Source organism: Vicia villosa, linkage group LG1 (genome assembly GCF_029867415.1).
Source record: "Vicia villosa cultivar HV-30 ecotype Madison, WI linkage group LG1, Vvil1.0, whole genome shotgun sequence".
NCBI classification, from domain to species: Eukaryota; Viridiplantae; Streptophyta; class Magnoliopsida; order Fabales; family Fabaceae; genus Vicia; species Vicia villosa.
Window position 1 is genome coordinate 93,765,972 of NC_081180.1, and position 16,349 is coordinate 93,782,320.

At 30.7% G+C, this 16,349-nt stretch overlaps 1 protein-coding gene across 1 annotated transcript; it reads right to left on the reverse strand.

Moving 5' to 3' along the window:
• Positions 1-7,305: 7,305 nt before the first annotated feature.
• LOC131643567 (pectin acetylesterase 9-like) lies at positions 7,306-13,624 on the reverse strand. Its single transcript, XM_058913818.1, has 13 exons — positions 13,104-13,624; positions 12,931-13,013; positions 10,469-10,598; positions 9,517-9,596; positions 9,079-9,165; positions 8,849-8,973; positions 8,702-8,762; positions 8,538-8,594; positions 8,380-8,457; positions 8,171-8,276; positions 7,900-8,048; positions 7,643-7,759; positions 7,306-7,552 (listed from the first exon to the last, which is right to left on the reverse strand). Exons 1-12 carry the CDS (start codon positions 13,258-13,260, stop codon positions 7,649-7,651), a joined length of 1,224 nt encoding a protein of 407 aa, XP_058769801.1. The 5' UTR covers positions 13,261-13,624; the 3' UTR covers positions 7,306-7,552; positions 7,643-7,648.
• Positions 13,625-16,349: the final 2,725 nt, after the last annotated feature.

Genomic DNA, 16,349 nt, shown 5'->3' on the forward strand with positions numbered 1-16,349 from the left:
GTATCAACCATGCATGCCTAAGTAATAGACTAAACATCTCCATATCCCCATAGCCCATGAAACCGCGCTATCAATCAACTTACAATATAGTCCATGAAATTGAATCATTTATGTCCAACTTAATGATTCAGACTATAGATTATAGTATGTTATAACTCTGGTTCACTAGATAGGGTTTCATTTGTTAAATCACGTATTTGACAATCATATCAAATGTTATGGATACTTTGGACATATTATTTAATACTAAACCAAGATTAAATAAGATCATAACTTTATTGATAAACGTATAAAAAACATAATCAAGTGTTTTTGCAATTGTGAACTAATCAAAAGTAAATAGCCCAAGTATGACTCTCATGCTCGGGTTGAGGCAGTGGTTTAGTCAACGGTCAGCAGCTTTGCTATCTGTATGAACTTTAATAACAATCGCATCCTTTCTCTCAATGATTTCTTGAATGAGATGAAACTTTCTAAGTACATGTTTTCACCTTTGGTATGATCTTGGTTCCTTAGATTAAGTTATAGCACCATTATTATCATAGTACAAAACAACGTCATCTATAACACTAGGTACTACACATAGCTCTCAAATGAACTTCTTCATCCAGACAACTTCCTTTGATGCATTTGTAGAAACAATGTACTTAACCTCTATTGTAGAACCCGCGACAATGCTTTACTTTAAACTTTTCCATCTCACTGCTCCTCCATTTATACAAAAGATGAAACCAGATTGAGATCGAAAGTCATCTTTGTTAGTTTGGAAGCTTGCATCTATGTAACCATCAATAACTAATTCACTTTCACCTCCATATACTATGAAATTATCTTTAGTCTTTCTCAAGTACTTCAAGATATTCTTAGTTGTACTCCAGTGTGTGTCACCTGGATTTGAGTGGAATCTGCTACACATGCTCAAAGCATATGAAACATTTGGACGAGAAGAGATCATGGCATACATAATGGATCCTATTGCAGATTCATAAGGAACATTACTTATTCGCTTAATCTCATCAGCGTTGGAAAGACATTGAGTTTTACTTAGCGATATGCCATGTAGCATAGGAAGGAATCCTCTCGAGAAGTTTTCCATCTTGAACTTAGTAACAATCTTATCAATATAAGTTTGTTGGCTAAGCCTAATAATCTTTTTAGATCTATCTCTATATACCTTGATGCCCAAAATATACTCATTATCCCCCAAGTTCTTTCATAGAGAAACATTTCTTTAACCATCCCTTGGCTGACTCAAGCTTGGATATGTTGTTTCCTGTGAGAAGTATGCCATCCCTATATAAGACCAAAAATAATACATTACTCCCACTTTCCTTCTTGTAAACACAAAATTCTTCTCCATTTTTGAGAAAACCAAATTGTTTGATTGCCTCATCAAATGAGATTCCAACTCTAGTATGCTTGCTTCAGTCCTTAAATGGACTTCTGAAGCTTACATACCCTTCTAAGATTTTCTAGATCCACAAAACCCTTCGGTTGTGTCATATACACATCCTATATCAAGAACCCATTTAAGAAAGCAATTTTGACATCCATTTGCTAAACTTCGTAGTCACAGAAGGCAGCGATCGCTAGGAGTATTCTAATGAATTTAAGCATTGCTACCGTAGAAAAGGTTTCATCATATTCAATACCATGAACTTGCTTAAACCCTTTTGCAACCAGTTTAGATTTGTAAATTGAATGTTTCCATCCTTGTATGTTTTCACTTTGAAACCCCAGTTGCAATCAATAGATGTAACCTCATTGGGTTAATCAACCAAGTCTCATACTTGATTTTCAAACATGGATGCCATTTTGGACCTCATGGCCTCAAGCCATTTTTCGGAGTCTTCACTCATCAAATCTTGTTTGTAGGTAGTAGGCTCCTCAAATTCTAAAATAATGATTTCAGAATTTTCCTTCAACAAGAAACCAACAAACCTTTTAGGCAAATTTCTCGATCTACTAGACATATAGAGGGCAGTAACATGAGAAACTTCCTTCTCAACAGATTGGGAATTTTTGCATGAATTATATTCGATTGGGACAATATAAGGCTCGTGCGTTGGATACACTTCCTCCAATACATGGTCAGACATGGGAGAAGGTTCATGCATTGGGTGCACTATTTCGGTTCCAACATTCGGCCCTTGTGCAACTGCCTCTGACATAGACTGAACTATGCCTATTTGTTGTTCTTCTCGAAATTCTTTGAGAAAGATATAACTTTCACTTGACTGTTTGGAAATGAAATCTCTATCCAAAAGGACACATCGACGAGCAACAAACACTTTTCCCTCAGTGCGGTTATAGAAGTAGTAGCCCTTGGCCCATTTGGAATAACCCATAAAGAAATACTTATTAGATTTGGGAGCGACTTTATCCGAGAGTAAATGTTTTACATAGGCCACGCAACCCCACAGTCGTAGGAAAGACAAACTAGGAATCTTTCCACTCCATATCTCATATGGTGTCTTTTCTATTGCCTTTGATGGAGTTCTATTAAGCATGAAAACAACATTTTCGAGAGCATATCCCAAAAGGATAATGCAAGGTCAGCAAAACTCACCATTCATCGAAGCATATCAAGTAGGGTTCGATTCCTCCTTTCGGACACACCATTCAACTACAATGGGGTCTTCATCATATGGAGATATGCATATTCACTGATCAATCTCATTCCCCTCATTTCTCTTTCTCAAGCTTGGAGTATGTTGATTTTGCAGTCTTCCATATAATTTTCTTCAACATCTTTTCTGGATACTTCTTTCTAAAATTGTTATACAATTGCCTCACATAAAATCTTTGTTCAACATTGGGCAAAAGATCATCCATTGCAGGTAAGAGACCCTGCAAAACATCATACTGTCATACCCCAAAATTTACCCGATACGATTCACGTCTATTAATTTATTAAGGGTATCAAAATTAGGAGTTATGGGGTTTAACATTTGTATTGTTAAACCAAATCTCTTATAAAAAAACCTTCTAATTGAATGTGGGGGTGTATCTATAGGATGTCCTTTGAGCCCAATTGAAAATTTAGGCCCATTAACTTGTTCCTAATTTTTAATTTTTAATTTTTTGTTTAAATTATATATTTCGGGTTTTCCCTATTAAAAACATGTTTTTTTCTAACATTAATTTCTTTTTATACAAACTATATATAAATTATTGTCTTTATTTTATTATTTAGTTAGTATTATCATTAAAAACAAATCTATTATATCAATTATATTAATATTACTATTAATCATTATTATTATTATTAAAATCAAATCTTATATACAATAAAAGTCCAAATACAGAATCAATCTAATTTACAAATTGAATCAAATCCTAAAAACCTAAATCAAAACCTAAAATAAAATCAAATCTTATTTCATGAATCAATTTACAACAAATCAAATATATTACAATCAAATACAAATCAGTCTAATCTAATCTAAAGATTATAACAGATTGAATCTAATCTTACTAAAATAAATCTAACCCTAAGGCTATATAAACTAAAACATAATCTAAGAGAAAAAAAGAAAAAGAGGAATCAGAGTTGGAGAGCCGCGAATCCATAGCCTTCAACCTTGCGAAGACACCTGCGAGCAAAAAAGAAGAGGATTAGTGAAGAGATTGGAACTTACACGATCCAGAATACAAAACAAAAGGTAATAAATCGGACTTAGCTTAGGTTATTATGTCGAATGCATGTGTGTTTTGGTCTTGGTTTCTGGAAATTTGGGGATTAGGGTTCTAATCTAGGGTTAGGGTTCTTCGTGAAATTGTTAGGGTTCTTAAATAGGGTTAGGGTTCTTGGGGTTTGATTGAAGAATTGTTAGGTTTCTTGTTTTTTTTCTGGATTATTATTAAACTAAAACTATATCCCCCTGCGCGCTAAAACAAAATTAACTTATTTATTAAGTTTTTAATCATTTTGTTAATTGATTTTTTTTATGCAAATTTTGTGAATCGATTCGATTATGACTAATAGTCGCGTTGATAAAAAATCATATTTTAATTTAACGAAATATATTAAGATTAATTTTTATTAAAACGTTTATATCAAGGTCACTTTGCTAATTGTTTAAATCAATCAATTGATTACGATAATTAGCGACAAAATTATTTTTGTCAAGCTAATTTAGGATAGGGTCGATTTGTTAATTATTTTAATCGAACCAATTGATTACGATAATTAATAATAAATTATTCAATTTACTTTAATTTAAATAATTTATTTGAACTGGTTCTATTTACTAAAGGTTTTAATCAATTCAATTGGTTACGATAATTAGTAATTCTTTACTAATTCGTTAATTATGTTGATCAAATCAATTGATCAACGCGATTAATAAAATTTCAAAATATTAAAAAGGGTTGTATGCCATATAATAAACTTTTAACATCTTCATAAACTGCGAATTACACAAAACTGTGACAATTATCAAACTGCGTACGGTGATTTAAAATACACTTCAACATACAAACTTCAAAGGCATACAACCTCTAAAAAAACATCAACATACCCCGAACTACGTAGACTCTGATCCTCCATAAGGAGGTACGTAGGCACTTGGTAACAAGGCGAGTCCCCTTCCCCAAAATTTCAATAAGCCTAATATTTGCCTTATTTAACTGTCTGTCACATTTCTTTATTAGCCATAAACCTTTGCCTTAGACATAACCTTAGGAAAGGGTTAAGGGTGCCTAACACCTTCCCTTGACCTGATTATAATAACTTATCGAGATCTCTAAACTTCTTAGGGTTTCCTATTCGCCCTGGCAGAATAGGTGGCGACTCTAAAATCTAAATTTTTAGGGCAGGTTGCTACACATACATAACAGGAAATTATCATGTTTACATAAGAGGAAATAATCATGTTTACATAATAGGAAATAATCATGATTACATGCCTTTTGTTGGTCTGAAATGAATGTGTATGAGAGACACTCATTTCTACCTCCAAGGTCATCTATCAAGAGCTCCTAAAACCATGTCCACCTATCCCTATTTTCACCTTCCACAACTGCAAATGCTATAGGAAGCATCTGGTCATTAGGATCCCTGCATATGGCTTCCAGAATTTGTCCTCAACAAAGCCCCTTCAAAAAGCATCCATCTAGACCTATGACATGTCTACATAACTTGAAGCTCTTCTTACATGCTGCATAGCATATGTACAATTTTCTAAAATAGGGTATGTGATCCTCAGCACCTTATTGAACAGGTTCAACATTTAGCTTAATTGTTGATCCTGGATTAACTCTTAACAGTTCGTGATGGTAGTCATAGATTCTAGTATAATCACCTAAGAAAGAACCATCAACCCTGTCCCTAGCAGCAAGTCTTGCTCTGATTGCTTTAGTCTTGTTTACCCTTGAATTCCACTTCCTTGATATCCTTTATCTTCATCCTAGAATTATTTCTCATGGAATTTTGAATCCTCTTGCTTACCCATTGTGTAATAATCATCTTAACATTATACTCTCTGCTACAATTATGTTTATAATTTATCTTCCCTACTTGCCAAGATTCCTCATTTGGAAACTTGGCACAATAGACTTTTCACTCACAATCCTCTTTACATCTCACCGTCACCTTTTTTTTTGTCATAATCCCTTTCCATCACTTTTATTGCCCCTATTCATCACTTCCCACTCCCTTTAAATTCTTCTTTATATTCTTCCCACTTTTCTTTCCCTTTTTTATATTTTCCCTTTCGATCACTTTCATTACCAATTAGATTAGCAAATTCATCTTCTTCCAAGTCATCATACCCATCAAAGTCATCCTCAAAAGCAACTTCAAGAGCATTATCATACTGGTAGCTATCATCAGAACTAAACTCATCATACACCTCACCAACATTGACATCCTTCACTCCATCATACTGGTAGCTGTTTTTTTTTCATACATTTGAGGAACAAACTTTTCGTCCTCATCTACAATGTCATCATGCCCCTCAACACTTAGGTGCATCTTGTAAAGATAAACAATTTCTAAAGCACATTTGTCATCAACTAATGCATTCATCTCAAGTGTGGGGTCCTTGTAATATATTGTCTCAAAATCCCTATTAAATAACTCCTTCAATACACCTACTAACTCAAAATAGCTCCATTTGTCAACATATATTTTCAAATCATCTACTAGTCCTCCTTCATACACACTTAGTTCAGGACCAATAAATTCACCACTGTGATGAATTCTAAGTTTCAAATATTTGTCCATTTTACCTATTGAAATAGATTTCGTCATTGCATTTAACCCTAGTACAATGACATAACAAAAACACAAAGTCCTAAAACATAAAATCCTAAATCTACACAAAGCCCTAAATGTTGCCCTAATAAAGTTACTAACAACAACACAAACAACAACACAAAGCTCCAATACATGAAATGCCCTAAATCTACACAAAGCCCTAACGCAGTTACGAATACATGCAAACATTACTAACTTGTATTAGGAATTTCGTCTTCAATCCTTCACTTTCTTGATATCTCCAGCCTCTGCGCATTCAATCGCTTGTTCAATCGCCTTCGTTGTTGTTCGTTTTAGGGTTCCTTCGTTTGAGACTAGGTTTTCTGAACAATACAACATATTTTGGTTGTTGTATTAAGTGTTATATCCACGTCATCACGTTACATGCCACCTTGAAGCTATTTTCTGACTTTGACTAACGGCCACAGACGGAGAGACAAACGTGACTCTATTTTAAAAATTAAAGGAACAATGTGACACGATTTATAATTAAGAGATCAAACTGAACCCAAGGATATAATACAGGTAAGAAACAAAATATTTTGCCTAATATAATTAAAGAATCTATAGCATCTAAGGATAAGAGAAAGAAAAGTCATGATAATGGGCTTTCAAATAATTCATGTGCAAAACAAGGAAATTGTTTAACATGTTGAAGATGCTGTAGCAACAGAGGAAAATGTAACTGAAATACTAACAAAAAAAAAGTCTCGACATGTTCATATCAACTCATCCTTTGTGGATCGTATTCCAAATGTTGAATTATTAGACAGCACTGTCATTCATAATTTTTCTCCCTCATATAACTTTTATTTTTATATGAATCGTAATGAAGCATTTGATTCTAACTCAATTGAAATTTTATTTCGTAAAGAGCATCACTAGGAAGTAATTGCAAATTTACTTTCTTTAGGAGATTTATTTAATGACATAGGATTTTAATGAAATGCATGATCATTCAATTATTTCAAATGTATGATCATTTAAATTATTTATTTATGAAATGCTGGTAAGAGTAAGATGAAAGCTGGGGAGTCACAACATAGCATATAGTTTAGTTGATAAGACTTATGAGGCTGAGCCTTGAGAAAAAGCCAATTGATTTTCATTAAGCAGAAATATGACTATAATTAATAATGAATGACTTAATTGAAAATTATCATTTCTATCACAATTTCTCTTCTCATTTCTTTGTCAAGAATTTTCTATCTGCCTAGCATTCACTATGTATATACAATACAAGGACTAGAGACCTTGTTGACAAATTTCCAGTATCATCTTCCAAGTGACCTGAAACATTTCAAACTGAGTCAGATCAAGGCACGGTCCAGTGACCTGAAACATTCCAAAAGAATTCTCTCTCTATCTATAACTCATTACCTGAGCTTATGGTATTAAATTATGACAAGTTTTATCATTATCACATGGATACGGACGGTCAATTAGCTTGCTTCTGTTTCTACTAAAATACCAATCACCAACTGCTTCTGCAATAGTCTGTAAAAGGTAGAGCAGTTTAGCCAAGTTGCAGATTAAATATTTGCTATGCTATAGTTCACACTTTAAATTAGTTAAAATTTTACATACAATGAACAAGATAAGATTATCATCATCTCTTGTTGTCAAAGAGATTGTACCTTGTTGTTTATTCTAGGAGAATCGTCTCCAAACCATGTTTCTTGCGATTCACTTTGGCAATGAGCAAAACATGAATTTATGAACATTCCCCCTCTTTTCGAATAAAAGTAGAACGGTTTCAAAGCTGCAAGCATGCTGAGCCTAAAACCTGAGTATAGTGCATTGGATTAAGGAAAGTCAGTTCGATTTACAATTAGAAAGATGGGATTTGAACATTTTTACAAACAATAAAAAATGTAAAATTGTTGGCAGAAAAGTTGAAAGAGGAACCTTGCAATGTATTAATTTGGGCTGGCGTGCATGTCGATTTGTTCGCCCTGCAGTGACTCCAGTGCCCAAGGGGATCAGCTGAAGGTGGCGCCAATATATGATGAAACTGTTGAAATTTTAATTTTATTAATTTCATAGTTCAGCAACTAAGAGTTTAATTGAATGTACAAAATAGAAAGTTAGGAACAAACTGCATCAAAAACCATTACTTGGAATACATCATAGGCAGAATTCAAGATAAAATACGGTGTTGATATATATTTCAACGCATATTGTGGAAAGAAGCACTGCATGAAAAAAAAACACATATGTCAGAATCTTGTGAAATCTTCCCGAGATAATGATGCCAGTTCATGAGAAAACTTACCAAGTCTGGATAGGAAAGCGCACTCGTGCAGTTTTCATTAAGGTTCTGCTCTATCCCCTGGTGTTACCAAAACTTTGTCAAGTAAGCATGTTCTCTCTTAAGCAATTTTGTTTCTGTTATGCAACTTGAAAATTCAATATAGGGAATAACACGTTGAAAATTACCTGCAATGTAACTAGACTTTTGACAAAGTATCTCATAGTATGGTTCAAACTGACATCTCTTCTGCACAAATGGGGGTGCAAAAAGGAATGTTAAGATTCTGATATTGCTGAAATGGCTGAAAGATAGAGTAAATTAAATGAACATACCCATCAAGGAAAAAACCTGCATCACTCAAGCATTTAACAGTAGTAGTTGTTGGCAAATACTTAGTGAAGTTGTCACAATGGTGAAAGGTGGCTAAACCTCCTGCTGAGCAGCCAGAAAGCAATGCCTACACAACATTCATAATCATAGTAGATATTATAAATTTCATTCAAATCATATAATATAAACATATAATCAATGAATCTAATCTTTCATGAAAGAGTAATCACACCTTGTATGCGTTTCCTAAACCTTTTGGTAAAAGATCCTCAATAATGGCTTCCCAAATCTTTTGCCCTTTGAAGTAAAGTGTTTTTGTCTGATGTTCATCACACAAACAGAAAGGATAACAATTCAGTAAAATATAATTGAAATTTTATGTTGTCCTATTTCAGTTCAGTTCACTTAATTTCATCTTTTACCACTAATCTAAACATACACTGATACACATACACTAAAAAAATCCATAATAGTGAAAATTTATAGGACAATTATAAATTTTATACTGTAGGAATTAGTGAAAAATTTCTTGCAAAATAGAACTAAACTCAAAAACTAGCTAAAACTTTTAGCTTTTCTAAAACAAAGATTATATTAAATGTGACTAAATATATTGTGAATTATTACATTTTCAAAACTTGATTAAGTGGGAGAGCACTGAAATAATTACCCCATTTTTGAACACTCTGTTTCCAGTAAATGAAGCTCCATCACAGTATCTCAGTTTCACCCGGTTCCAATTGTAAAAGTCTGGTACAACACAAATGCACAAATTTAATTATAAAGAAATCCAACTTTAGTTCATAATTACATGTCGCTGCACAACTATCAATTGTGTTGTGTTAAAGGAACATAATTAAGTTTGTCAAAGTAAGTAATATGTTGTAGAAGTAACTTAGATATTGTAGAAGTTATTATAAGCAAAAGTTTGTTTTTTTTTTTAAAATGAATTGAATAATTAATATAAGATGTTTATTCAATAAAACTAAAAAAATGTTTTTTTTTAATAATAATGACAGAAGAGTGTAAAAATGAACAAGTGAGGCAGAGAACAATACATCCTTTGTCTCAAATTAAATGTCACATGTGTAATGGAGAACCGAAGCACGCAAGATACAAGATTGGAAAGTTTTATACAGAACAGATCATGAGAAAAGCAAAGTGAAAAATTGTAAATAAGGTATAAAATCAAGAGGTGGCTACATGGCAAGAGCAAGAGCACGTGAAAAGGAATCTGAAGGAAAATGAAAGCTAGTTAATGTGGAGATTCATTGGACACGGTTGGCTTACCTATTTGGCAGGGAACCATTGATTTTTAAACCAAATAACAGCTGTGTTACAAGGACTATTGCAACAACAAAAGTGTTATATATGGGAATTGAGCTAAGTTGATGTCAACCACATACCTACCACTACATGTTACTTACCTATACGAAATTAAAATATATACATTATTAGGAGTTTTATATTGATTAGATGTAAGTATTTGATGTGATATTTCAGCCATAAGCATTGAAGTTTCTAAGAATTTTCCAACATTTAAATTCAATTAAATGGAGTTAATTTTCTTAAGTGTGAAATGAAAGAAAGAAAGAAAGAAAAAGAAACAAGTATTGGTTTACCTGGATTAAGGGTGGCATTGTTGCTTAAAATACCAGAGAAAACCGCAAACTTGTTCATGTGCTTTGTTGAACCCCTGCGAGTTGGTGCTCTTTCCAGGCATGATTGCAAGTCATTGCACCATCCACCACCCTGTCAAGTACCATAAATTGCTGCTCATTAATGATAATTTATAAATACAGAACAAATCCAAAGGGTAATTTCTTCGGTTGAGATTTGGGCTCCACTGAGCTAACTCAAATAATTAGCTGCTGTTTCGTCTACTTTGTAAGGGAAGAAAAAACCAATTAAGCTAATTATTTTTTATTTATTTTCCTCAAATACCAAACTAAAATATAAGCAAATAGTCAAGTGAGTTTTTTCAATAAAAATTAAAAAAAAAACAATATAATAAATCAAATTTATATTGAAGAGAATATCCACATAAAAATACAAACACTTTCTTATATGAAGGTATAAAATGATTATTATAATAGACTAAAACGAGTTAAATTTTGCAAAAATCTTATTGAAATTAAAATTGTTAAGATCTTGTTAATGGTAGTTTATCATAAACTTAATTTTAGATTCGAAGCTAATATCTTTGAGAAGTTAGTTTGATCTTTCAACCTACTAAATGCATAGTTGGTACAACCATATTTAAATAAGTAACTTAATTTATATTTAGACTAACAAAATAATAAACTAATTAGAATAAATTATATTTATTATTTAATATAAATTTTAAAATATAACCCTATATATAATATTATATTTTAAATTTAATTTACAATAATACTTTAAATGTGAAATATATTAATTCAAATTAGATATTACAATATACTTAAAAGGTTAACAAACTTATTCACAGTATAAAATCTAAAACAAAAAATTTATTCAATTTATTTAAGTAAATCGATATGATATACCTAAAAGTTTCTTTTTTGCTTAGTTCTTTATTGCTTGTAACTTTATCTATTTAGCTCAATAGACCTCTTAAAAAATCTAAAAAATCTAACATATATCACATTGGTAAGGCCAAACCTATTTTCATCTCTATCTAGTGTTTACTGACGTTTAAAACACTAGAAATGCTGTGTGAAGGTTGTAGGTCGAAGTGAACAATCACTACTAGATGTTGATTTTCATGTGAAAAATTAGGATCAAAATTTTAAAAATTCAGAAAAACTATTTGTTTGATCAAAATATTAATTTTCAAACATTCAGAAAAAATATTTAAAAAGTCAACCCACGCATGTGGAAGGTGGACTGCAGTAGTGAAACCAAATATGGTCGCATGTGATGTTTTTGAACATGCAATCATATGCCAGCCATACCGTGCCATTTGTTAATGGTTAATTTTTTTGGGTACAATGCTAAAGGTTAATTTGGAATAGTAAAGGGAATATATATACATTATTCATTTCTTTACAAATATTCTGCTATCAAATTATAAGTTACTTTGTAAAATAATTTGTCTTAAATTATAAATTATTTTACAATTTTAATATTAACGAATTTTTTTAATATATTCTTTTATCTCTTCCTCTTCCTTAAATAATACATGTAACTGCGATTGAAATGGAATTGAAACTACTTGATATCAAAATTTACTCCCGAACCAGCCTAAACCGGTAGTAAAAAACTAAAACATAAATAAATAAAAATTGACACACACATACATAAATATATACATAAATACATCTTACACACATACATAAATATATACATAAATACATCTTACACACATACATAAATATATACATAAATACATCTTACACACATACATAAATACATACACATACATGTAGTAGTAAAAATGTTATGTCTGGATTATGCACTATTATTAAAAAGTGATAAATAATTTTTTTTTATTTTTTATTTTTTTTATACAAAAATAAACTAATTTTAAGATAAAGTAAATATTATTGAATAAAACATTTATAATTATAAGAAACAATTTAAGAAAGTTATAATAAATAATAATAATTAATATTACATCAAATTTTTTTAAATAAAAATAAATATACGACTCTTTTTATACTAGCACTAATAATAAAATAAAATAACATGAAAGGAAGTACTACTAGATTAATATATACTCCCATTTGAGCAACAAGAGGCACAGAACAAGGCGGTTGAGTATCTTTGTTTGCGAAAAGCAGTGCGCGCGCAAAACTCAAGGCATAGACGACAGAAAAACAGTATCGTAAATCATTTTCAAACCAACCAATCACCACCCTTTTACCCCCACAATACCAACAAACAACACCGCCACCATCTTTCAAACGCTACAAAACATCACTGACACCATTTTGTACACTTTACTTTTTCAACTTCACAATCAACCTTATACTAAAATTAATCATAATCTAAAATCATAAACTTATAATTTAAAATTTTAATCATATTCTCCTATCATATATATAGTAGCTGTATTTTAAATTAATTTTCATATTTAAAATGAAAAAAAATATGAATATACCTCAAATTGTAGAAGCCAATTATTCTCCCCTGCTCCATAACCTCTGTGCAAATGATAACCCGGTAAACTCCCATCCAAACAAACTACAAATTCACAGCACATCAAATTTTAATTAATAAAAACAAATAATTACCGAATTCAAAATAAAGTAAATAAATTAAAATAAAACTTACGAGCTCCAGTATCACGTGCGTTCGTAACAATCGTCATGTCCACTAGAAGCCTCTGTTCTTCTTGTGAGTTAACAACGCGCCATGGCTCCACCGTGAATATACACACCAATGCAAAAGCCACGGCGAAGTTCACCGTAACAGAAACCGATTGAATCATATTGTCGTTTCAAGCGAGATCTCAGTGCTCTGTTGTTGTTTTGCGATTTGTGATGAACTGATTTTCAGGCGTAAAAGAGCGAGGAAATAGAAAGAAATCGCAAAAATGTTGGAAGGAATCGGAAATGGAAATGGACGTAACCGAAACGGACGCTTCATTGATTGCTTATGTGGAAACGATAGATATGAATTTGTATGAAAACGAAAATCTCGTAGCCATAATAGCAATAAAAAATAAAAATAATACTCCAATAATGAATTATGGTAAAAACGCACGTCGAATTAAAAAGATAGAAAGTGAGAAAGGAAGCGTGAAAGGAATGAAAAGGGAGAATATGTGTTTGTGAGTGGACGGTGTCGTATTGAGATGAAAGTGTATTATTAAAATTGGGAAAAAATGGATGAGAAGAGAATAATAGAATGGAGAGAGTGTGTTGTGTATGGTGTGGAATGGACCCACCACGAAAGAGAATATGGATCAAGATGTCAACTATAACCAAACCATGTTGGAGTGGTAGGGTTTGCTTTTAGTTGTCTTTGAGTTCAAGCTATGGCTAACTGTTTTTTTTTATAAAGTATTTTATTTATATGTTAGTTAGTAACCACTATGACTATGAAGTATCCCCAACTTTTGTTTTTCTTACATTTATTCGAAAATATTTTAATAGTTTTGTGCATTTAATAATTACGAAGTAGATAAGTATAATAGTTTTATACAATATTTTAAAAATCGAATTGAATTGTCTGGTTGCACCGATTCAACTTTGAACAGTTGTCTAATTCGGTTTAGTTTGGACCAATAAATAGTTAAGTCTATAAATATATAAATATTGGTCCTTAACAATTGTTATGATTGGTTATTGGGTCTTATATTGCGTTCTTCTTATTTAATAAGCTTGTTCATTAGTATTGTATTTATTTTAAAATTTTATTTTACAAATTATAATATAAATTAATTTTATTAAAATATTTAATAATATATTTATTTATTTATTTTCTTAGTTTAAATTTAATATACCGTTCAATTACGGTTAAACCGATTAAACTATAACCTATATTTTTAAATGGTATTTTCTCCGGTTCAGTTTTTTCAGTTTTTAACACATTGGTGTTATTCTAAAAATTTATCTATTTTGAAACTCTTATTTAGAAATACCAAATTTATAATTGAATGTCAGCATAAAACTTTAGTATAGATTGAGAGAGCATATCATTTTTCTGATATTTTTCTCTAAGATATAAAAATGGTATAATATTGAAATGAATTGGTTAGAAAGTTGAATAATTAAAAAATCAAAATTTAATTGTTGATTTAATTAAATTTAATTCATCAACTCATATATATATATATATATATATATATATATATATATATATATATATATATATATATATATATATATATATATATATATATATATATATATATATATATATATATATATATATATATATATATATATATATATATATATATAAAATTTAATGGAAATGTACTGACTGTGTAAAGCAATTTTACACTGTCAATAAATCGTAGTCGTTAAATATTTATTAAATTTTTTTATTTTAATTATTTATAAAATATATATGAATGGTTGTGATGCAGTGATTGTGTAAAAAAATTTACATTGACCGAGATATCTATTATAGTACATTGCATAAATTATATATTTGTTTAAATATATTAAAATAAATAGGCTGGAATTCTGTGGAGCAGATGATATTCTCCTTGTGCTCGTCTCCAAAATGTTCACAGGAAATTTTTCTCCCCATCTCTATTATGTGGATTTTTTTTTTATTTCTAACAGGATAATTTTTACTAGATCTCGTTAAGAGATGTAAAGTGTCATCCCTATTAGTTACTTTACTTATATGGTATAGATGTCGTTGTAATTGTTGTCATTGTGTTCTTTTTAATCAACTATTTATCTATTAAAATTACTCCTTAACAAATTTTGTAATATTTTTTTTTCTTTTAAAACAATCTATACTACCCAAAACCCATATTTGTATTTAACAAATGTTGAAAGAAATTAGAAACTATCTCCTTTTGCCACCTAGTTTATTTTTTACTTTTACTAGAGGTGTACATACATGGGTTGGATAATCCCGCGAAATCTGATCAAACTGACTAAAAAATTTGGATTTGGACGGGTAAGTGGGTCAATATGATTTTCGAATATGGAAAAGCATTTAAAATATTGGTTTTCAAGTAAACTCGTACTCAACCCATAAAATTCACTCAACCCGATTAACTATTATATATTTAAGTTCTATCAGGTCTCTTAGTGAATTGAAATATGAACTAATATTTATATTTTTATTATTGGAATTTGGTTGAAGATAATGTTGTAGTCAAGACTTCTTAAATTCTTAAATTGTGGAGGATATTTGAATAAAGTTATTGACTCTTTTTATGTAGTTTGATAAATGATGACTTTGATGTATTTATATTTGGTTCCTTCAACTTTAGATTCTTATTTTGTGAGTCATGATTTTGAATTATTTAGAATATTGCACTTTGATTATTTTGATGCTAATACTAGTAAATTTTGAGTAATTTATGTGTTATGAAAAACGAAGTCAAGAATAAAATATAATAGGAATTAGGGAAGATAAGAAGAACACAAGAATTGGTTATAACTGCTATTCTTTTACTTTGTCTTAAAATAAGAATACAACTTTACAAGAATAACAAATAACCTCTCTCACCTTAAATTAGGATTTGCAGCTTAGCAATGATGAGAGACTAGTATGCTATTTATAATAAAACCTAACATACTAACTAATGGGCTTTTTTCACAAGGCTCATTACACAAGTCAACTTAATAAACAAGCTAACTTAACAAATTAGGATTTTAACATTAAAACCTAATTTAACATTCTAACAACCCTAGCATCTTTAAAACAAGCATGTGAACAACCTTCGACTTCATGCTTAATCCTGTCGAACCAAGAAGCTACCCTTCGACCATACTAGAGTTCGATCCAATATCTCACAAATCTTCATCTTGGATCTAACTCTACAACATCAAGGGAATAAACTAGCTTTCTTCATGCAGCTTTATCAACTGCATACAGTGGAAAAAC

Coding starts and splice junctions, on each gene's coding strand:
- LOC131643567 (XM_058913818.1), bottom strand. CDS start 13,260: ATGATTCAATCGGTTTCTGTTACGGTGAACTTCGCCGTGGCTTTTGCA. Junction 13,014..13,103: donor CGCACGTGATACTGGAGCTC/GTAAGTTTTATT, acceptor GTGAATTTGTAG/TTTGTTTGGATGGGAGTTTA. Junction 9,166..9,516: donor ACAGAGTGTTCAAAAATGGG/GTAATTATTTCA, acceptor GATGAACATCAG/ACAAAAACACTTTACTTCAA.